Genomic DNA, 24,436 nt, shown 5'->3' with positions numbered 1-24,436 from the left:
GAGTAGCCTTTTATTTTGTTTCCAATTCTTTCGATGTTGGAAAGCATTTAATAGCAGCACAATGCAATATGGGGCCATGGAAAGTGTGCTGGATGTGAAGTCAAAGGAATATTGGTTGTTCAAATCCAGCTCTTCTACTCTGTCCCAGTTTGATCTTGGGAAAGTTATTTCCTCTCTAAATTTTCAGTGTCCTCATTTCCAAAATAAGGGGGTTGAATCAGATGGCCTCTAAGATCCCTTCTACCTTTACATCTATGACTCCATGGCCATTCTTTTGTCCCATACCCACGTTGAACACCTGGTTTGCACACCAGGATCACTACAGACCGCCACTTATATTTCCTTTGCCCTGCTTAGGCATAGTTTATCATCATTCAGATCCTAACACTTATGTTCATATCCATAATGACATCAAGATACTTTTCCTGGGTTGTAGTTTTCTTTTTTAAAGGGATATGGGCATCAATCGGGTCAGATCCACAAACTGGTTCTTTTCCCTAATATTTAAATGGTCTCTTGGCTTCAAAAGGTCATACCCTACTAGATCTTAGGTTATTTTACAATGTTTTTGAAAACTTCATCAAAAAACTTTTCCAGACTGCTTATGAATCTAAACTAGAGGGCAACAATATCGAGCGTCTCGTTACTTTAATCAGGGCTGTGGGGGTGAGTTAGTATCTGTTATTTGATGTTGACAGGAATAAGATGGATGAATCCTAATTGAGGTCTGAAAATTATCATCTTCCTAAACACATCCTTCCTTGGTATCTAAGAGTTTCGTGAAGCAGGGAAGGTTGAGGACACTGGATTTCCTTCATCCACACAGATGAGTATTTGTGGATAAAGAATACATAGCAATTCAGACTCAGTCATGAGGACTTAAACGTTATTTTTCAGGGCAAACTTTAAAATGAAGCTTTTCATGGTGCCATTAGCATACAAATGAAATAACAATGAAATTTTTAAGTGTCTCTTTTTAAGTGTCTGTTTAAGTTGCTAGTGAATGGGGTAATTTCTCTAATGTCAATTAAAAGATTAAATGCATAGGCAACTGTGCAATTTGCCTTTGAATTTAATCTTATCCATTCTTATGACATTTGGTTTTTCCAACTATAAGAAAAAACTGCGCAGGGGGAATTTATGCCATCTGAAACTATTAAAATCAATTGTTACAGTCTGTGTGTGAGACTCTGTGTGTGTGTGTGTGTGTGATGGGAGGACAGGGTCTGCATCCATATTATCATTTGTGTGTGGGGGCATTCCTGGGGTAGAAACTCCCTCCATGGATGGATTTAGATTATGGTCTTTGAGAAATCTGTGGGCACTGAGAGGTTAAGAAATTTGCCCATGGTAACACAGTCACTATGTGTCAGCAGCAGAATACGAAGCTGTGTCTCCTTGACTCCAAGAATGCCATCTTGCTGTATCTCTACTATTAGATCATTCTAACTTCATTATTTAGGTAATGCTGGGGCCAGGGGGTGGGGCGGGGAATAGGGTGCAGAGCCAAGATGGTGGAAAGAAACCAGGAAGATGCCTGAGTTGTCCTCAGTTACCCTTGGAAACACTGTTAAATCAAGCCTCTAAACGAATTCTGGAGGGGCAGAACCCACAAAAAGACGAAGTGAAACAATTTTTCAGCTTAAGATAACTTAGAAGGACTTCAGGAAAGGTCTGTCTCACTTGGGTAAAAGGGAAGCATAGCCCAGCACAGGGGGAAGCTCTTCGTCACAGTACAGATCAGCAACCAAGGCCCTGTGGTCCTGGCTCAGCAGGCCAGTGGCACAGGAGGCCAGCTATGTGGCCTCCAGGCCCAGTGCAGAAGGCAAATTATGAGCCCTGGAACCCCAGCACAGTGGATAAGTCGCCAGCACCTGGAGCCCCAGAGGGGAAAGCTCCTGGCTCACAGAATAAGAAGCTTGGGACAGTGGCCCCTGTGCTCCAGGAGCAGAGCTTAACTTTAAAGGTCATGGAATAGGCTAAAAAATGAATAAGAAACAGAAAAGAGCCCTGACCACAAAAAGCTATTATTGTGATAGGGAAGATCCAAACAAAAACTCTAAAGGGGACAACGATGTCAAAATGCCTATATGTGAAGCCTCAAAGGCGAATATGAATTGGTTTCAAGCCCAAAAAGTCCTTTTAGAAGAACTCAAAAAAAAGATTTTAAAAATAAGTATAAGAGGGAAAAGAAAAATTGATAAAAGAAATTAATTATGTAGGAGATTTATGAAAAAAAGTTAACAGCTTGAAAAAGGAAGCACAAAAATTGACTGAAGAAAACAATTTCTTAAAAAAATAGAATCGGCTAAATGCAAAAGGAGGTACAAAAGCTAACTGAAGAAAATAATTCCTTAAAAATTAGAATTGTGCAAGTGGAAGCTAATGACTCTATGAGACATCAAGAATCAGTCAAACAAAATCAAAAGAATGAAAAAATAGAAGAAAGTGTAAAATACCTCATTGGAAATACAAGTGACCCAGAAAATAGATCCAAGAGAGATAATTTAAGAATTATTGGACTACCTGAAAGCCATGATCAAACAAAGAACTTGGACAGCATCTTTCAATAAATTATCAAGGAAAACTGCCCTGATATCCTGGAAAGAGAGGGCAAAACAGGTATTGAAAGAATCCACAGATCACCTCAGGAAAGAAGTAATGCCTCTGTTTTACATGTATTAAAGCTGGGATAGAAGGAGAGAGATGAAATTTTATTCCCTAGTTATTTCTTAAAGCAACTTTTCACTTCTTGGGAAAAGTATAGCACTGTTTGTGATTCTAAATTAGTCAAAATTTTAAAAAAATGATATTTATTCAATTATTTAAAAAAAACAGTGAAATAGTTTCAAAGTTAAACATAAAATCTAGCATTTCAAGTGCAAATTTTATCAAATATAAGTGAGAAAACAAAAGAGTATTTTGACAAATAAACATTAATTGATCACATAGACTATAAAATGGATATAAAAAGGAACAACTGAATTGTTAACCTACAATACACATGGGATTAAAATCCTTTTGGAAAATCTCTCTACTAAAGCTTGCTTCACAATATCTTAGATACTTTAGCTCAAAACATTACTTTTAAAAAAAATTAAGGAAGTAAAGATTCTGTCTGTTTGCATATGGTCTTTAAAAAGCACTTGTTAATCATTATTCTACTATTCAATTGGTGATTTTCCTTTTCAATAATGTAAACTTCATTTTAATTTGCATGCTTGGTAGTTCTTAAATTAATTCCCATAAAGGAAATCATTCATTTGAAACTGGAAAAAATATTGGAAAAATGTAATCTTCAGTCAAAATTTTTGCAATAGTTTTGAAACACAACTGCGCCTAGCACCTATTTTAAAAATAACTCATGGTATAAAGGAACTGTCAGGGGTATTAATCATGTCATGCCACAGGGTAACAGGCTATAAACTCAGATTTCTTTTTGATTTCTGACCAATTTGAGTGGCAGTGAGTATTAACGATATTTTAAAAGTCAGTGTCACCAACGATGTTACATTCTTGTTTGTGCAGAACACAGAGAGAAAAGATAGATGGAAAAACAGACCCAGGAAGGAATAAGAATCCCAGGACCAATGAGGACTTTGAATATTTAGTAGAGTTCCCTTTCTAATCTTTATGGAAACCATTCCAGATATGTCATAGACCTAAATCACTCCAAATTTTGTAACTTTTTCTTCTCTAAGTCCTATTTTTGTTGTTTAATATAGCTCTAAGCTGGATTCAGGTCTTTAAAGAGCCTTTGATAAACGCCAAATTTGAAAAATGGTCACTTCTGGCCCACAGTCTCATTAAGTGACACATACCTTTTTTATAATAACAAGAAATTGCTCATAGAGCATTGCTCATTTCCTTTCTACTATATAAAGGCTAACCTAAGTATTCTCCATTTTCTACCTTTAAAGTTTGGCATTAGACCCTAGTTACCAGCTCACATCCCTAAAACCACTGACACTTTAAGTCTTTCAACTCCACTTAACATAGAGTTATAGCAAACTTATTAACATGCCCTCAGCTCTGTAATTCAAGGCATGGATAAGAGCTGTAAACAGTACACAGATCATAGACTTGTAAGACAATTCATGCCCTCAAAGGTAGGCTTGAGCTATGGTTCGAAATTAAATGTGTTCTTCAACCTCGGGTGTGCTATCAAAATCACCTTAATGTATAGAACTGACCAGTGTCCCCTTGTTAAAAACTCAACTCCTCACTTCCCATAACATTCGTGGTTCTTGGCTGTGTCCTTTCGAAAACTCTCTTACATTAACTCCATCTACTGTCCAGACTGAGAGAACTTAATCACATTCTACTCTTTCCCTTTTAATTAATTCTGCGATTCTTTTTATGTGTAGCTATTGATAGTAACTATATAGTGGCTCACTGCTTTCTCCCATAATATTCTTTAAGTTCTTGGAGGACAAGGTGCTTCTCTGTTTTCTCACATATAAAACATGGGGGTTGGACCAAATGATATCCAAGGTCTCTTTCAGCTCTAAATCCACCCTATAACTATGTTTTATCTTTCTTGTCTCCCTTCAAGGACCCTGTACATGCATATAGTACATGCTGAGTAAAGACTGACTGGGTTGTCTTTTTAAAATTCCATTTATAACCTTATTCCAGTATGATAATCATAAATAGTTTAGAAAGGAAAGTTTCCCATAAATTATTTTCACTTTCTGAATATTATCTTTCATCTTGATTTGAAATCTAAAACACATTCACTTCAAGTCACATAGTCAGACTTTACAAGTAAACAGAGCTCACATTTCAGTACTAAAAACTGAATTTCTATTTTGTAGGTAAGTATTAAATGACACTAACTTGTTTTGTTTGCAGAAAAAAAATAACATGAAGGTTGGAGAAATATGTATTTTCTTACTATCATGTAAATGATGCTGAAATGAAAGGAACTTTGATGAGTTTATGATCTTGCTGAGGTAGGTACTCCTTCCACCAGCAAAAATTAATACATTCTCAACCTGTTTGATTCTTATTAATGTTTTTCTACAAATCTTCCATGGAGGAGCCATCTGATGCACCTTACTCTGGTTTTTCAACATTTTGTAGCTACCTGTACAACACCTAGGCTGCACATTCCTCCTAACTCAGCATCACTTGATTAGTTGACAAAGGATGATAAGATTAAGCATTTAGAGAAGGAAGGGATAACTCTCTAACCTGAGGCCGAGGGAATTCTTGACCAAAGTGACATGGGTACGTATCTGGGGTCCTCAATGATATCTTTTATCTTGCACCCAACAACGTTAATAGGCTCCACTCTACTAACATCAGTTTTCTGTTACTATCTAAAATTATGATTCTTCTGATATCATGGTATCTTTATGAGATGCATATCAATATGGCATTCTTGGGGAAAAAAATGGTGTTAAGTGCTAGGAATTTAAGATAACAAGCAGTCAATGAAAATGCTGCACAATTTCCTAAATGCGAATCCTCTTGTTCAATTCTGGGCCCAGCTCATCATTCAAATATAGTGGCCTCTGCAAGGTATATGCAAAAATGAACAGAATGGCCTAGCCAATCTACAAGACACTTTTATCCACCCACTTTTATTTTACTAGTCTAGATGGTTAGTCTGATCTCTTTTGAAAGACTATGTAGTTCATTGTGGAAGCTCTGAAATGTTTTAAGTATTGAGGTAATCAATACAGCATCATCTGCAAAGAGGAGCATCTTTAGAACACAAACATTGCTTTGGAAAACCTCTTCAACTAGAGTATCCTCCATTATAAGAGGGTGTGTGTGTGTGTGTGTGTGTGTGTGTGTGTGTGGTAAATTTCACTTGATTTTGATACTTAAGAGAATATTGAACTTGAAAAATTATCTCTTTGATTGCCTGTTGTTGTAGAATCTTGCATAATTTTAACATATGCACAGAAAGCAACTTGTATGAAGAGTGCTTTTAAGGAAGCAGTTTGCTCCAATAAGTCAAATATGTTATTGAAGTCTAGAAATGTTAGACACAGTGAGATTTTAATAGTCTCAACATACTTTAAATCTCAAAGGTAAGGGGACTTTATCTGAACTAAATTGAATTCATGTGATAATTAACAATGTCCAAACCATGCAGTCCTTTGAAAGCCCTAAAAAGAATTTAAGTTTTAGATCCATTTCTATTTATGAAAGACCCAGATTTGAATTCTGCCTGTGAAACATAATTACATTACCATGATAAATAACAAATACCACTGGGACTTAATTTTTTGATCTGCAAAATGAGGAAGATATACTGGCAGGATATCTTAGGATAGCTATCAGGTTCAATGAGATAATGTAAGAAAAGTATTTTTGTACATGTCAAACTGCTATATTTTGCTAAATGCTAAATTTCGATCTATCCTAGGCTAAGTGCTTAGCACAATCCCTAGCACACAGCGAAAGCTTAATCCTCCCTCCCTTCCTTCTTTCCTTCCTCCCTCCCTCTGCAACCTAGTCACTGGTCTCTTTGTCCCTCATGTACAAAGCTCCATTTTCTACCTTCGTGCCTTTGCACTGGACGCCTGTCTAGACTCACTATCTCCTTCTAAAAAAGCCCTTTCTTGAATCTTCCCACTGAAAAGTGCCCACCTTCCTCAAACTACTTTGTATTCATTTTGTATATATGACTGCTGTTGACACTCTATACATGGTCTCTCTCTCTCTCTCTCTCTCTCTCTCACACACACACACACACACACACACCATGTTGTCGTCTCCATTTGAATGTAAGCTCTGTGAGGGCAGGGACTTCTTCACTTTTGTCTTTGTGTTTCTAGCCATCTGGTACATAATAAGTGCTAAATAAATGGTCATTGATTGACTACTTCAATGACTCAAGATTCATGGTTTCATCAGTGTGGGCGCTGCTACCAGTAAACCTTCTATTGCTTAGTAGCTGATCTTTGAGAATTATTATGCCCCACCCCCAAAATTTATTAACCTGTAGTTATGTTGGTAAAATACAGAAAACAGTAGCTATAGTAAGAGTGTCATGAGGTACAAATGAAATAATATAATAATATAACACACACATACATAAATGTGCTCAGTTGTTTCAGTCATGTCTGACCCTTTGTGACCCCATTTGGGGTTTTCTTGGCAAAGATAATGGAGTGGTTTGCCATTTCCTTCTCCAGCACATACATAAATACATAGTACACATGGTATTTTGCAATTTTAAAGCCCTAATTAAGGGCCAGCTATTATTATTATTACTATTATTATTATTATTGTTTACTTATAAATAAAAAATGGGAAAGCTTTTCACTTACCTTGTATGACATGTGAGTTGTCTTTCAAAAAGAAGTTATACAGATATTTTGGAATAAAAGCAGACATACAAGCATAAGCAAGAGCTAAAAAAGAATTGCGAAAAGGCATATAATAAATTAGACAAAGGGACTGAAAGGGGTGAAGACTTATCAACAAAAAAGTTAATTACACTTGATCCTTTCAAGTTTCAGATAACTGAAATCACACTTGTCTGAAGTGGTATTTTTAACTAACAATAAAATGCTTTCAACTGGAGGAAATCCTTAAAGCTATAGATGATCATTATCAATGAACTCTATGAACCCGAGGAGACTTTACATGTGCCCCATAATACATAGGAAATGTACTCTACAAATGTCCAATCTAGGAATACTAATTAGAAGTATTTAAGGAGTTTCTATGTCAAAAACAAATAAAACCAAAACAAATAAAAAATGTGTCCCCCCATAGGTTCCTTTATATTACTGTATATTGACATCTGACAATGTAAATAAGAGGAAGCAGGTTAACTCTTTAAAATTAAACATGTGAAAATCTTCCCAGAAGGACAGGTATGTACATAGATGATGACTCTTAAGAGGCTGCTTCTAAAGAAAATAAGTGAAGAACTCAAGACATAAGGAAATGCTATCACAGTGAATGCCTCCCTGGCCACCACCCCAAACTGTAGGAACATGGATCCCCCAGGTTAGAGTTGAAGTGCTTCCCCTAAAACCAGGCAAATTATAAATGTATTATGTCACTAGGCAGAACTTTTAAGGAGAGAGGTTTCAGGGAATAAGGCTTTCAGAAGATTGGTAACAGATGAAATCACAAATCCAGAGTGCCCTTCCCCCTACAAAGTTACAGATCATGAGTACAGAAACAGGATGATATAGATGAGGAATTTGGGAAATAGATTATGAGTCTGGCACAGAGGGGCATTCTAGGATAGTGATGGGGATGGGGGACTTCAACTATCCAAGCATCCATTCAAATTCTCTATCTTAAACTAATAATTTCTTGACTTGCCTTAACGATAATTTCATCTTTCAAAAAGTAGAGAAACTAACCTGGCAAACTTTTATTTAGGACGTAATTCTCACCAACTTAAGTGAAAATGATGGGAACCTTGAAAGCATGGAACATTTCATTTTTGTCTTTGTTTCCTTCTACTTTGCATGGTGCTTGGGACAGAGTAGGTCAAGTTTGGTGAAGAATAAATTTTCCAAATTTAAAAAAAACACAATGGATCCTTCCCACTATAATCCAATAAGTTTTACTTTGATTCCTAGGAAAATTCTAAAATATGTTATTTAAAACAGGGGTTCTTATTCTTTTTTGACCCCTTTGGAAATCAAGTGAAGCTATGGATCCTTTCTCAGGATACTGTTATTAAATTCATACAATACAATATAAAGGATTATGAAGGAAAGCAATTATATTGAAATAGGTATTAAAATGTTAAAATCATTGATCCTAGGTTAAGAACCCTTGGTTTAAAGGGATGATCAGTGAATACAGGAAAAGAGGTAATGATTACAAAGATCCAGCCTGGCTTCCTCAAGAACAAGACACGCAAGTGCAATCTTATTTCCTTTTTCTGATAAGATGACAGGTCCAGATCAGAGAAGTGTTGCAGATAAAGTCTACATCTATCTGAGAAACGCATTTGGTAAAGCTTCTCACGTTGTTCTTGGGGGAAAGATGGAGGGTAAGTCAGATTAAGAACTTGTTAAGCAACTGAACTCAAGGAGTAGTTGTGAATAGTTCTATCAATTTGGAAGGTCTCCAGTGGAGTGGCCCAGGAATCTGTGCTTCTCCTGGGGTTATTAACCTTCTTACCAATGACTTGGATAAAGTCCAAGGTATGATACCTTTCAAGTGTGGATATGACATAATCGTGAGGAAGATAGCAAACACAAGAGATGGCAGAGATTGGAACCAAAAAGACCTTGACAAACTTGTTCTGCTGAATCTAATAAGATGGAACTTAAAAGAGCTAAATGTAATGACTTACACTTGGGCTAGAAAAATCAATTTCATAAAAACAAAAGTTGCTAGAAAGAGGTTCATCTGAAAAAAAATCTTTAAAAATTTTTTTAACATTTTTATTTAAAGTTTTGAGTTCCAAATTCTGTCCCTCACTTCCTCCCTCCCCTCTACGAGATAGTAAGCAATTAAATATATGTTATACATGTGTGATTATGTAACACATTTCCATATTAGTCATTTTGTACAAGAAGACTCAAGTGAAAAATAGTACGCTTCAGTCTGTATTAAATAATATTAGCTCTTTCTCAGGAGATAGATAGTATGCTTCATCACTAGACCTTTGAGATTGTTCTGGATCATTCGTCATTCACAGTTCTTCATCGAACAATATCGCTGTTACTGTGTGCAGCATTCTCCTGGTTCTGTTCACTTCACTATAATCACTTCATATAAGTTTTTCCAGGTTTTTCTGAATCATGCTGTTTGTCATTTCTTACAATCACATACCACTGCTTGTTTACCCATTCCACAACTGATAGGTAAATTATCTCATTGATTTGTATTTCTTAGCTACCACAAAAAGAGCTGCTATAAATATTTTTGTACAAATAGGTCCTTTTCCCTTTTTTTTTTTTTCTTGGATGTCACTGGGATGTAGACCTAGCAATGGTTTTGCTGGATCACAGGATATGCACAGTTTTATAGCCTTTTGGACATAATTCCAAATTGCGCTCCAGAACGGTTGGATCAGTTCACAACTCCATCAACAATGCATTAGTGTTCCAGTTTTCCCACATCCCCTCCAACAGCCAACATTTTCCTTCTCTGTCATAATAGTTAATCGGATAGGTGTGATGTGGTACCTTAGAGTTGTTTTAATTTGCATTTCCCTAATCAATAGTGATTTAGAAAACTTTTATATGACTATAGATAACTTTGATTTCTTAATCTGCCTTTTCATGTGCTTTGACCATTTATCAGTTGGGGAATGACTGGTATTCTTATAAATTTGACTCAGGTCTCTATATATTTGAGAAATGAAGCCTTTATCAGAGATTCCTGTTGCAAAAATTTTGAAAAAATATTTTTAGGTTTTAATAGCCTGCAAACTTCGTATGAGTCAACAGTGAGATAGCAGTAGACAAAAAAAGCAAAGCAATCTTAGGCTGAGATTGTGAGGCATAGTGTTGAAGCCTAATGAGGTGACTGTAGTTGCACTGTATTTTGTCCTGGTCAGACCATATCTAAAGTAATGAGTTCAGATCTAAGGAATCAGACTTTTGGAAGGGCATTGCTGTTCTGGATAGCACCTAAAGAAGAGCCACTAGGATGGTAAATACCCTCAAGATCATGTCCTATGAGGACTGGCTGAAGGAACTTAGGGGTTTTAAGCCTATGGAAAAAAGAGAAAATTTAGGAGAGAACATGACACCTGTTTGCAACTATGTGAAAGTCTGCTGAGTAAAAGCACCTGGCACAAAGGACACAAGTGACAATGGATAAAAGCTTAAGAGGGGCAGACTTCTGATTTGTGTAATGGTAAATTTCCTTACATTTTGAGCTAGAATGGGCTGGCTCAGTGTTCTTCCCTCTCACTGAAAATCTTCTAGGAAAAGATGAATTATTACTTATCAATTTTTGCTCAAATACGTGTTACAGTAAATGGCTGCTGAGATCTCTTCCAATTCTGAGATTCTGTGATATACCTAAAAGTTTTCTGGGAAATTAGGTTCTGCATGCAGGTTCCCATCAAAAAGACTTATTTATTACATAGTATATGGCAAATGTTTAGGAGTCTAGGCCAGATTCTCCCACAAATATTATAACTTACTGGTCAATAACAAAGGGTCTTAAGGCAAGTACAATAATTCTATTCTGGCCACTACAGTATTTTAGAGGAATAGTGCCACAGTAATTTAATAGCAACTTCCTGCCCTGCAAAGACTTACAGGTAAGAAACTCAATACAAATGTATTAAAAATTACAAAGAAATTACTCAGAACATAAAGATGCTTACCTTCATTGTTGAAATTTAAATACAGGAAAGGAGCACAGAGAGAATCAAGGCCTAAGAGGGAAAAGAACACTCATAAATCTAGTTTGATGGAATTACAGGCATATATACTTACCTATATATATACCTATACTTACTCTATTGAACAAACATCCCTAATAACATTCAACCAGAAATGCATATTAGTTGATGATTATAGTGTTGAAATATTCTTCACTCTACCTGTAAAGGAATCTTAAATGCAATACACATTGATTAAGTGCTTACTATTTGTAAGGTACTGTATTGGGCACCGGAGATACAAAAACAAGAAAACGACTCCTGCCCTCAAGGGGTTTATGTTCCACAACAGGGAATACGATGGATATACTAATAAGTAAAAGCTAGCTAATTTATGGAGGGTGAGGCACTAATTCTTGGGATTGAGGGGTCATCAGGAAAGGCCTTATGTATGAGATAACAGCTAGGTTGATACTAGGGATCCTAAGGGGCAGCTAGGTGGCACAGTTGATGGAGCACTGGCCCTGAAGTCAGGAGGGCCTGAGCTCAAATTCAGACTCAGATACTCACTAGCTGTGTGACCCATGGCAAGTCACTTAACCCTAATTGCCTCCAAAAAAAAAAAGATACTAGGGATTGTAAGTAGCAGAAATGAAGAAAGTCTGAACTGTAGGCATGGAGGATAGTTTGTGTAATGTTTGGGGAACACCACACCACCCTAGTTAGTTCAGGCCTCATCACCTCTATCCTGAACAACTGCAACAACCTTCTAATTGTCTCCCTAACTCCATCATTCCCCTCTCCAAGCCATCCTCTACTTAACTGCCAAAATGATTTTCCTAAAATGCAGATCTGACCATATTACCCCTTCCCTTATGCAACAAATATGAACAATTCCCTGCTACATTTAGAATCAAATATAAAATCCTCTATTTGGCATTAACCCTAAACCTGGCTTTTACAACCTGGACCCTTCTTACCTTTCCAGACTTCTTATACTTTACATATTCTATGATCCTGCTACATTCCATTGTGGTCATGAAAGACGGCCTGTGAAGAATTTAGGGAACATGGCACCATCCCAGCTCAGGCCTTTATCACCTCTCTCTTGGACTGTTGCAACAACCTTCTTGCTGTCTCTTATACCTGCCACTCCATTTCTCTTCACCAGCCTTCCCTCTGAAACTACCTCTCCTTTACACGGTATATAACTTGTATGTAGAATGTTTTGCATGCTATTGCCCCATTAGAATGTTAGCTCCTGAAGGAACCCTGCACCCCTTCTTTGTTTCCTCAGTGCTCAGAACAGTGCCAGGCATACAGAGTAAGCCCCTAAAAATGCCTGTTGACTGACTGACAGTTTGCTTGGAATGTAGAAACTATGTTTGCCAAGAGGGATACAATTAAGGAAAATAATAACTACATATGAAATATAAGCCACCCAGGGAAAGACAACGATGTGAAGTGTAAAAACTTTGTTTTCAGCAACAGGTTGACACGTAGAGGTTGGCTGGCCTTAATTCTTGGCAGGCACTATAGAAATGGGTGGCAAAAACCAAGCACAGAAACCAGGGGCCCTTGGACAAGGAAGCAAATGGGGAATTTCATGAATACTGATATGTGTATGGCGCTTTATAGATGGCCAAGTGTTTTTATACTAATTATCTTAGTTGAGCCTCACACCCACTCTTTAAAATTGGCATTACAGGTATTATTATCCTCCTTTTACAGAGGAGGTTATTGAAGCTCAGCAAAGGTGGGGCATGCCTGTGATCACACAACTAGCAAAGTGCCTGGCACAGAGTTTACATCTGATAAACATTTATTGACTGAATGACAGAACTACTACTCATCTGGGATAAAATTCGAACCCAGGTCTTCCTGATTCATAAGGAGCTTTTAGGTTGTTTTCCTCAAGGCCTTTGCTTCTGACAAACATGGATGGAATAATTATGAAAGGAAATTGTCTTAAAACAATTTTCATATGAACACTGAAAGAAAAAAAACGAAGTCTTCTATTGTTTCCCAGTAGAATCAATTAATTACTGCTTCTTACTTCTTCATTTTCCGTCAGCCATCCTGCTTGGTCTGACTCCATGGAACATCATGCCTCCCCAGCTCATCACCACGCAGGATGACTCCGACACTCAACACCTTCTTGACTCCCTTAATTAGTCTGCCCCTCTGACTGGAGGGCTGAGCAATAAACTTCTTCCCAAGCCTTCCTTTACAGAGTTTAGGGGTAACTCTCCATTTTTCCATCAGCAGCTCTATGTGGCTTAGTTCCAGTAAACACCATGTCCCTGCACCTGGTACCCCTTGGTTCCAAGCCATCCCCATCCCTACTCCCTCATCCCGTGCCCTTTAGCTTCCTTTCGTGTACTTTCTTTCCCCTTCAGATTATAAGCTCTTTGAGGGCAGGGACTGCCATTCTTTTTCTTGTTCGTATCCCCAGAATTTAGCACAGAGTCTGACACACAGTAAATATTTACTGAACTGGATCTTATTTTCCTAATGAAACTGATGGTTATTTGTACCATAGATATGTCATACTTGTGTTCACTGGACTACTGACCAAAGTTTTCACAAACTGAAGGAAAAAGGTTTTATAATGAATTCTGAAAAAAAAATTATGACTTCTCCTTTATACTTTTAAAAAGTCATAAATTTACTATTTTAATAAATTTTGAAATACTAGAATTTTATACTAAATTTTATACTAAGTTTATACTAAATCAGAATACTAAAATTGCCAATCATTTGTCTTTTCCACTACCACCGTAGCAGCCTTCTATAGTGGTCACTTCTATCTTGGTTCTATTCCTAGATCTCTGGACAACAAACCTTGTCTCTCTCACTCTTGCCCCTTCCTCATTTTTCAGCTTTCTTTTCTGGGTTGTTTTCCCCCATCAGAAGGAAAGTTCCTTGAGAGTAGGGACTGTCTTTCTTTTTATTTATATTTGTGTTTCCAGCACTTAGCACAGTGCCTGGCGCACAGTAAGGGCTTGACAATTGCACTCCCTCTCTCTCCCTTCTTGTTCCCCTATCATCTGTCACACTTACTACACAGCTTTATGAGAACAGCCAACATAACCAGAATTGACCCCTTACCTTGCCAGTACACAAGATCTGGATGGGAAACGACCCAAGCCTTTAACACCCGCCTAAACTTTGCATGGCCTTCAGGGGATGACAACAACTCATCATACTGATGGCAGCGAGGGATATCTACTTCAATCTGTAAAACAGTCAGTCCTCGGGGTAGAATTAGGCTAATCACAGTAACCCTTAATAAACCCCCAAATAAGGAAAGGAATGTGTATTTCAGGGCAGACCACCTTTGTAATCTCTGAGAAACAGAAAAAGTGAGTATGTATGGCTTTGTTACTTGAATACCCCACCCTAAGAAATAAGACCCACATTTAAGAGACAAAAGGAAAAGACTTACTTTGTGTTTTGAATATTATAATTCCATTACACATAATTATAACTGTTTGCCAATAATACTGATATGCAGTACTACTATTAATATGTGTAAAAGCATAGTTTTCAAGTTCTTTTCTAAATAAAGTAAGACTCTTTAAGGTCCACAACTTTTAGGGAAAAAAACAATTCATTAATTTGGAAATTTTTTTTCTGGTTCAGTTCTGAATAATATTAATAAAAATTAATAAAGAATAATAAAAAAACTCTTGGGTCCATGAGCTTTGCTTGTGTCTGGCTGTTATTTTTTGAAGTCTTTTTTTTCCTTATAGATTTCTAAGACTTAAAAATGTGGCAGAAACATTCCAGATTGTGTATGGAGAATAAAGCCATACCTGTCGGTCAGTAGGAATTGGAGTGTCTTTATCGATGGCATCATACTTGGCATGAATGGCACCCTGAAAATACCAAAAAAAAAAAGTACTATTTTTCCCAGAAACTTTTAGTCAGTTACTAACATATGGATGGAAGCTATCTTTAGGAATATTTAAAAGAGGTTTCTCAAAAGCATATTACAACATACATGTGGGAGCCTGCCCATTTGGAAACAAGAGTCACCATTCCAAACTCCATAAAACCCAAGTGCAGAAACATGTTAGACTTTGCCCACAGGTACAATTACCTAATCTTGATGGGTGACTCCAACCCAAATTCATACTAAAATTTTTCTCAGAACCCCAAGAGCCCATTCTATGCTCAGATTAGAGTCTGTCTGACCAAGCATGAAATAATGTTAATGATTAACTACGACAGCAGGTATATATGAGGTAGTGTGAGTCAACAGGAGTTTAGGGGAGAAACCAGAATGACCAATATTTGGATCATAAATTTAGATTAGGAAGAGACCATAAAGGCCAAGGAGTCCAACTCCCTCATTTTATAGATGAACAAACTGAAGCCCAGAGGTGTTAAATGTTTTGTCCAGGGTCACACAGCCCATAAGCAACCAGAAGTAGAACTTGAATTAGGCTTTTCCTGACTCTGAGATTCCAGAATCCTATATACTACACCATGTTTGTAAAGATCAGAGGGTGGTGATATCCACCAAGAGAGTGCAGACTAGGTAGGAAGAGGGTGACCAATGGGTCTAGTAAGAGGTCACCAGGGGCAGGTATACAGGAAGGTACATAGGAAGACTGTCAGACAAAAGTCTGATTGTGAGTTGGCCCATTACTTTGTCTCTTGTCATTTCCTTCTAACCCTTTATAATTTTTCCCCAATTATATTTTTATTTCATTGAATGTCTTAACTACATGTAAAGATTTTTTTAACATTCATTTTAAAAAATTTTGAGGTGTAAATTCTCTTCTTTCCTCTCCTTCCCCCTCTTTGAGAAGGCAAGCAATTTGATAGAGATTATAAATGTGAAGTCATACAAAACATTTCCATGTTAACAACGTTGTGAAAGAAAACACAGGCCAAAAAAACTCCAAAAAATCCCAAACCAAGAAAAAGTATGCTTGAATTTGCACTCAGACTCCACCAGTTCTTTCTCTGGAGGTGGACAGTATTTTTCATCAAAATTGTCTTTATCACTGTAGTGCTGAAAATAGCTACATCTTTCACAGTTGATCACTGTACAATATTGCTGTTTTTTGTACAAAGTTCTCCTGGCTTTACTCACTTTACATTGCATTGGTTCAGATAAGTCTTCCCAGGTTTTTCTGAAACCCTCCCACTTGTCATTTCTTATTTCATAATGGTGTTCCATCACAATCACATACCACAGCAAGGGTAGCCATTCTCCAATTGATGGGCATCCCTTCAAAATCCTTTGCCACCACAAAATGAGCTGCATATAAATATTTTTGTACACATAGGTCTTTCCTCCCCTTTTTTTACTCTCTTTGGGATATAGACCTAGTAGAGGTATTGCTGTATCAAAGCGAATGTACAGTTTTATAGCCCTTTATAGCCCTGCTCTCCAGAATGGTTGGATTAGTTTACAATCCTACCAACAATGTATTAACATCCTAATTTTTCCACATCTCCTCCAACATTTGTCATTTTCCTTTTCTGTCATATTAGCCAATCTGATAGGTGCGAGGTAGTACTTCAGATTTGTTTTAATTTGCATTTCTCTAATCAATCATGATTTAGAGTATTTTTCCATGTGACTATAGATAGCCTAACTCCTAACATTAAAAACATGCCTGAAGGATGCATGCTGCATCTCATCTCTCCATTAACATAATTAAATCACTGAATCATTGAATATATATCAGTGCAGCCTTGCCTGATGTGGACTGGACTGTAGCAGAGCAGATCTAGTCAAAGACAGGAGAACTAATCTGGGAACAAGCAGATTTTGTATAGATCGTTTCACTAATATAACTCTCAGTATTATTCTAAGATGTAAAGGATTATGCAAATATATGATCTGTGACTTTGGAACAATAGGGAACTCCTGGTATGGGAACTCCCTCCAGCAACACAAATCACAACCCCTCCCCAATATAATAAAGACCTAGAGAGTTAATTGACTGAGACACTGAGTGACTTGTTCAAGGTTTTACTTCTAGTAAGTGTCAAAAGCAGAGTTTGAATCCAGGGCTTCTTGATTCAAGGTTAGCACTATGGTTTCCATTTACAAATAAAACTTTTGAGAAAAAAAAATGATTAAAACATTCCTTTTAAAAAAATTACTATTTTCATAGAATCTTAGATTTAAAGCTGGAAGGGGCTTTGGAAGCCATTGAATCCAATCCCCTCATTTTGCATCTGAGGAAATTGAGTCAGAGAGAGTTTAAGTGACTTGCTTAGAGTCACAGAACTTATATAAAGATCTGACTCAGGTTTTCCTAATTCCAATATCCCACAATGCCTATCTTAAAATGGAATCAAGATTTTTTTTTTGAATTTACAGAATACCTTAATAAAAAGTTCAACATCAGCATAAATTCAGTTAAAGGATTCCATCATAACTTTAATTTTGTTATTTTTCTATTAAATTGTTTTTTCCCCTAATTTAAACTACACCAATCTAACCAGAAATGACAGACATAAGTACGATGAATTTAAATAAGCTGCCAACGTGCTATCAGTTCTGCTATTTTAGTGCTCTCTTGTAATAACTTGAAACAGAATATAAGCAGTCTTTGTATTCTTCTCCTTTATCTTTTCCTGGCATTTCTGATCAGTCTCAATTACTTACGCGCCTCTCTTCTCTTTTATTCTTACCTCAACTCCCAGGAGGGCAGCCCAGGTTAAACCTCTCATGAGCGGAGGAATGTCAACTCTGGCTTCCTTCCAGATTTGATTTTTTTTGTATGGATAAGCCTATGGAATGAAAACATAAAAAAGGTTTCAAATGACCAAGTTCTATCTTTTATCCAAGGTGGTTCTGAAAACACATGCAATCATCCTGACATTAACCTTCAGCAAATCCCTTATTGTTTGACGATGCCACTACTGAGGTTGTTATTACCCGTGGATATTTATGAACCAAATAAAGAACCATGTGTGACCAGATCAGATAGGTTTTAGCTGTCCTGTTCTTACACTTCCTTTCTCCATATCATTGTATGATTTATGATACTTTCTTGTTCAGCACAGAGTAGGTACTTAAAAAAGATTTGCTGAATGGAAACTGAGTTGCATGCACAGTCCTGGATGAACAAGGATGGATGGATGGAAAATATAAGGGATATAATAATAGGAGGGTAAAAATGATAACAGGAGAACATTTTTGCCATGTATAGGCAAACCTCCTATTTCCACTTATTGCTACTCTCACACATACCATTCCATCTCCTTTCTCCTTCTGTGGCTTTGTACAGGCTGTTCCCCATATCTGGATGTACCCCCTTCTCACCTCTGCAATTAAGGATCTCTAACTTCTCTAAAAGCTCAGATCAAACGCAACTTCCTCTACAAGGCCTTTCCTCATTGCCCGTGGGGCCACTGCTTTCTCCACCAAATTTCCATAAAACTATTGGGTATTTTTTTTTTCGCATATACTTATTTTGTATATAACTTTATGTTTATGTGTCATCTTGCTCTATAGAATTTTAAGCTCCTTAAGGACAGCGATAATTCCACTTATGTCTTCAAAACCCCACTGCCTAGCCACTTCTTTGAAACTTACATTGCCTAGCATATAGTAGGTAAGTAATAAATTCTAGTTTCAACAAATTATAACTGAATCTTGGCTACATCAATCACTGTGCATGGGTATGTAACTTTTTGTAAATGTCTTAACATATTCAAATCTTCCTAGTCCACTTTGTCTGGATCTCTTGTCCAATACTATCCAATTTTTTTTTAAACTGTACTTATCAGATCACCATAGCAGAATATAATCTCCTTGAGGACAGGAACTGCGTCATCTTTACCCTTCAGTATTTGACTTTCCAGTGACTATTCTGAATTAATTTGACTTATGTGATCTCATTGCTGTCCAAAGGACTCTCAAAAGTCTTCTCTAGCACCACAATTTGAAAGCATTGATACTGCAGCACTCAGCTTTCCTTATAGACCAACTCTCAGAGTCATATGTTGCTAGTGGAAAAACCATAGCTTTGACTATACAGACCTTTGTTGGCAAGGTGACATCTCTGCTTTTTAGTATGCTGCCCAGATTTGCCATAGTTTTCCTTCTGAGGAGAAAGTGCCTTTTAATTTCATGGCTACAGTTGCTGTCTAAAGTGATCTTTGAGCCTAAGAATATAACATCTGACACTGTTTCCATTTCTTCTCCCTCTATTTGCCAAGAAGTGATGGGACCAGTTGCCATGATCTTAGTTTTTCTGATGTTAAGCTTCAAGCCAGCTTTTACACTCTCTTTTTTCACCCTCATCAAGAGGCTTCTTAATTCTTCTTCACTTTCTGCCATCAGAGTGATGATATTTATTATTCCTCAATAATAGAAGGCATTGGAAATTTTACTTGGATGACATTCTGCTAAGGCTAACTCTTCATCTCTGGCTTCCATGATATTACTCCAAAGTTCTTCTGCCTCTCATATCTTCTCTTCTGTGGCATTAGTGATTCCTTTAGACTCTCCCATACCTTGACTCTGAGTACTCTCTAAGACTGTCTTTGGCCCCTTGAAATACCATAGATTCAACTATCAGCCCCCCTTGCAAAAGACTCTCAAGTCTACATCTCTAGCCTTGACCTCTCATTGCTCCTTATTTCCAATTGTTAATATGCTCTTTCTTGCTTAGAAGACTCGTTATCTCAAAATCACCATACCTAAAAATAAAACCATCATTTTCTACTTCTCTCAGTGTCAAAAATGTTAATAATCCTCTGGTTATGGATCTTTCTATTCTTGGAGTCTTTTCATATTGATTCTTTTCATTTTCATAATCATAATAATAACATACTCAAATTAATATAGCAATTTAGGGATGAAAAAGTGTCTTCCTCATAACAACCTTCTCAGGTATGCAGTCCAAATACTATCTTACAGATGTGGAAAACTGAGGATCCAAAAGCTTAAAAGACTTGGTCATAGTCATAAAGCCAGTCAGAGGTATAATTCAAACCCAGGTCTCTTGACTCTAAACTTTGAGGCTCTTTCTACTCTAATAATGTTTTTCTGTCTAACCAATCTAAGTCCTTTCAATGTCTTTCTCCAGAAGTTTCTTCTTCTCCATTCTCTGTGCCACCACACGTTGATTCCTCCATCTCAATCAATCCTTCAGGTTAATCTTCCTTAGACGCTACTGTCATCCTGACTTCCCTTTCAAAAACTTATTATGGCTTCCTAGGGTACACAACCTAACTCTTCCTCTTTCCCACTGTCCCCTAACAATGTTCCATGAACACATGATGAACCTCAGGTTTCCTTCCCTCCATTCCACCTAACCACATCCTATCCATTTGTTAAGGACCAGCCCATATCTACCACTTCTCTCAGAACTCCAAGCTCTCTCTGATCTCTCCCTCCTCTGAAATCCAAAAGTACTTGTATAAGTATTATATTAGATCACAAATTCCTTGGATGGTAGGTACTATGTAGTCTATGCACTGGCTAGACAAGTTCTGTGAACACAGTCAGTGCACAATAAAGACTTTGTAAATAATTAATAAGCTTAACACCATCTTCATTAGTGAAAATGTTTTGCCATCTGTCACATCATTATCCACATCATTCAACAAAACATCAGCAATTGAACTAATACTTATAAAGGAGCTACTGCATGCAAAGGACAGTTAGGTGGCACAGTGGATAGAGTGCAAGGACTGGAGTGGGGAAGACTCATCTTCCTGAATTCAAATCTGGCCTCAGTTACTAGACATATGACACTGAGCAAGTCACTTAACCCTGTTTGCCTCAGTTTTCACATCTGCAAAATGATCTGGAGGAGAAAATGGCAAACCACTCTAGTATTTGCCAAAAAAACAAACCCAAAAGGGGTCATGAAGAGTAGAACATGATAGAAAAAACTGAATAACAACAACACCGCGTATAAAACATGGCAACAGGATGAGATACAACATTTAGAAAGACACAGTCCCTATCCTCTTATTTGCTTACTATCCCTCAGATTTACCCTTTCTTCATTTTCAATGCCCACACTGTAATCCAGGAGTTCATAACCCAGGGTCTACATTTGCCTTTGTAATCTTATGTATATTATTTTTTGTATTTAAATTTTTTTTTGACAAAGGGTTCATAGGCTTCACCAGACTAAGGGGTCCATGATGCATACACACAAAGGTTAAGAAGCCCTGGCCTATGGATCTTTCATTCTAACATACTAGTTATACTCACTTGCACTGTTCTTGTTACTTAAGCTTAAGTTACTTAACTTCTTGTTACTTACTCAGCCTTGCTACTTAAGACAACTAAAAAGGTCCATGCTTTGTCATTTTCTTGTATTCCCTAAAGGCGCTCTGCACAATACTGAGCAAATCATGGGAAGCATAGTATAAGGGAGAGAACTATGGAGGTGGAGTGAGGAGTGCAGGAGCTTCAGATTTTGCTTTCTGTGTGACCACAGACGGGTCATGAGGCTTTTTTAACCCTCAGCTTCTTCATCTACAAAGTGATAATAGTGTTTACCTCAAAGGGTTATTGGAAGGATCAAATGAAATTATATGTGCTTCCACAAGGATGCATACATAGACACGTGTATAAACAAACAGGTGTGTGTGTGTGTAAGTGTGGCCTTGCATGAGCGTTTACCAGGCTTGAAATGTACACTGTCTTCACTCTTACCTCTCAGAATCCTGACTTTCTCTCAAAGCTCAGCTGAAGAGCCACTTGGTTATGTCAGGCATTTCTCAATCCTGCTGCTACTAGCACCAATGCCCCCAAATTAACTTGTATTTATTATGCATAAACTTTGTGAATATTTACGTATGCACATGTCGTCATCTCCAATTGACTGTAAGTTCCTTATGGGCAGGGACTATTTCAGTTTTACCCTTTTCTCCTCAGCACTGAGCACGATGCCTGGAACACGGTAGCAGTAGCTTATTAAATGTATACCTATTGATAAAGTACTTTACAAACCTCTAGAAGCAAAGCGTCAGTTATTAAGTTATTGGGAGTGTTCAGTAATCAGCGGACTGAGTTGCACTTTTGTGTGTCCAACTGCCCACTGGACATTTTCAATGGCGGGTCCTATAGTTTTCTCAAACTCAGTATGTCCAAAGTGTGGGTCACCATCGTTACCCCTGAACCCACTCCTCTGGCAAATATCCCTATTCCTGTCAAAGTCACTACCAGTCCTCTAGTCGCTGAGGCTATTAATTCTGGCATTGTTTTCAATTCCTCACTCTCTCTGACTCTATGCATCCAACTGGTCACTAACTTTAGTCATTTCTATCTCTCATATCTATCCACTTCTTTTTACTCACACATTCACTATTCTAGGAAAGGCTTTCATCCCCTCTTGCCTGGACTACTAAACAATGTCCTAATTGGTCTTTCTATCTAAAGTCTCTCACCTCTCAACAAACCCTCACTGGCTAATTTCTCACTGTCCATTAAATGGCCTTGTACTGAATACTTACAGAAGACAAATTATCAACTAATAGGCTGAAATCCTACATTTTGGCTTAGAAAAAACAAGAAGTTATATTGATCTTAGACTTTCTCTATTAGCCTCTCAAAGGACATGCGAGGGTTTGGCTTTTTTTCATTATCACTTTTAGTTCCTTGTCTATCAGTGAATCATTTGTCAGCACATTGCCAAGGAAACAGAAGTTAGGGACAGTAGTGAATTCTGAGTTGTCAGTGAATGCTTCTGGTAATAAAGTAGATGGCTAAACAGTCTCAGACATCTTCAGTGTGTTAACTGATCAGTCTTGCTGTGTCTGACTATAGCTTTTTTCTCCCGGAATATTTTACACATCTATTTCTGGTTCAGCTTTTGGGATGGGGAGGTATCAATTAGGGCTTCCTAAATGGTTGTCTCAAAAATTACCATAAAAACTTCATATTATATAAAAATAAGGTTCTAAGTGTCCTTAGGAGTCCTCTGTCTCTGAGATTCAGTTAACTAAAGTTCAGAACACAAAACAGAAAAACATCCAAGATGCTAATAATTGCTACTTTTATCGTTAGTCATTGATTCTATTTCTCCAGTAAAGTTTTAATTGGATATCATACGGGCTTTTGGAGGTTAGGCTAGAGGACTCCAAGCTGTGCTTGGTCTAACCAAGTTGGAAGAACTTAACATGGAGTCCCAGGGAATCTGTGTATCTATTATTTGTGGATCAGCTTAATTAAGATTGGAGATACTCATTTCCAGGCTGGCTGCAGGGTAAGGATTTCAGCCACAGCAATGCTCAAAGACATTCCACAAACTCCCAGAAAGTTTGAGCTTTTAATGGTGGAGAATCCCACACCCATGGAACACCAAATACTCTTGATTTAGAACAGCACTTCTTAAGCTGTGGGTTGTGATCCTATATGGGGTTGCAAAAAATATGGCAACAGTAAAAGGTTTCTGAAAACCCAGTGACCAAAAATTAATTAAAATCAAACACGTAATGAATCCGAGGCATTTCTGACAGCACTTGCCCATGTTGCATGGCACAACTCCACTGCAGCCTTGGTTGTGAACACAAAGCATGTGCACTTTGCATTGTGCATACCCTCAGGCCACGCAACACCAACTACACTGCCAAAATGCAAAAAGTTGTTACGAGTGGAAAAAGTTAAAGAAGTCTGGAAGAGATATCCCATTCACACACATAAATTAAAGAAAGGCAAATACACACACTGAAACCTTGTTATGCATAACATTATCTACCAGAAATCAGATTTTGATGTAAGATGGGTACATGTTAGCCTTGATCCTGATAGTTAGTTACAAACACACCAAAAGCATATCATGATTAGATGGTTTTCCCCCAAGCATGAAACCCAAAGGCAGTATGATAGCAAGGCTGCACAGTACGATGTGTATGTAATTCACTAATAACAGCTAACATCTATAGTGTTTACTATGGGCCAGGCACAGTGCTAAATGCTTCAGGTTACTAACTGGTCTGATCTTCATAACAACTCCGGGTGGTAGTTGCTATCATTATCCTCATTTTACAGATGAGGAAACTGAGGCAAACAGAAAAAATGACTTGCTAGGTCAGGCACACAACTAGGAAGTGTTCAAGATGAAATGTGAACTCAGGTCTTTTTGACTCCATTCATATATAAATATAAATTAATTAATTAATAAATATCTACCTCTCTCTCTCTCTCTCTCTGTCTCT

The 24,436-nt window shown here is 37.3% G+C and overlaps 1 protein-coding gene across 1 annotated transcript in view; it reads right to left on the bottom strand.

Moving 5' to 3' along the window:
* TBCK (TBC1 domain containing kinase) overlaps window positions 1–24,436 on the bottom strand; it is a 267,622-nt gene that overhangs the window by 153,377 nt on the left and 89,809 nt on the right. Inside the window, exons 15-19 of the mRNA XM_036764745.1 lie at window positions 17,942–18,040; window positions 15,097–15,159; window positions 14,390–14,516; window positions 11,282–11,332; window positions 7,290–7,373 (exon numbers count right to left, since the gene is read on the bottom strand). Of these exons, the coding sequence (XP_036620640.1) occupies window positions 7,290–7,373; window positions 11,282–11,332; window positions 14,390–14,516; window positions 15,097–15,159; window positions 17,942–18,040 (424 nt within the window). The remainder of the gene's footprint in view (window positions 1–7,289; window positions 7,374–11,281; window positions 11,333–14,389; window positions 14,517–15,096; window positions 15,160–17,941; window positions 18,041–24,436) is intronic.

Source organism: Trichosurus vulpecula, chromosome 6 (genome assembly GCF_011100635.1).
Source record: "Trichosurus vulpecula isolate mTriVul1 chromosome 6, mTriVul1.pri, whole genome shotgun sequence".
NCBI classification, from domain to species: Eukaryota; Metazoa; Chordata; class Mammalia; order Diprotodontia; family Phalangeridae; genus Trichosurus; species Trichosurus vulpecula.
Note: the sequence above shows the minus strand (reverse complement) of the source record. Positions and strands in the feature narration are given on the sequence as shown.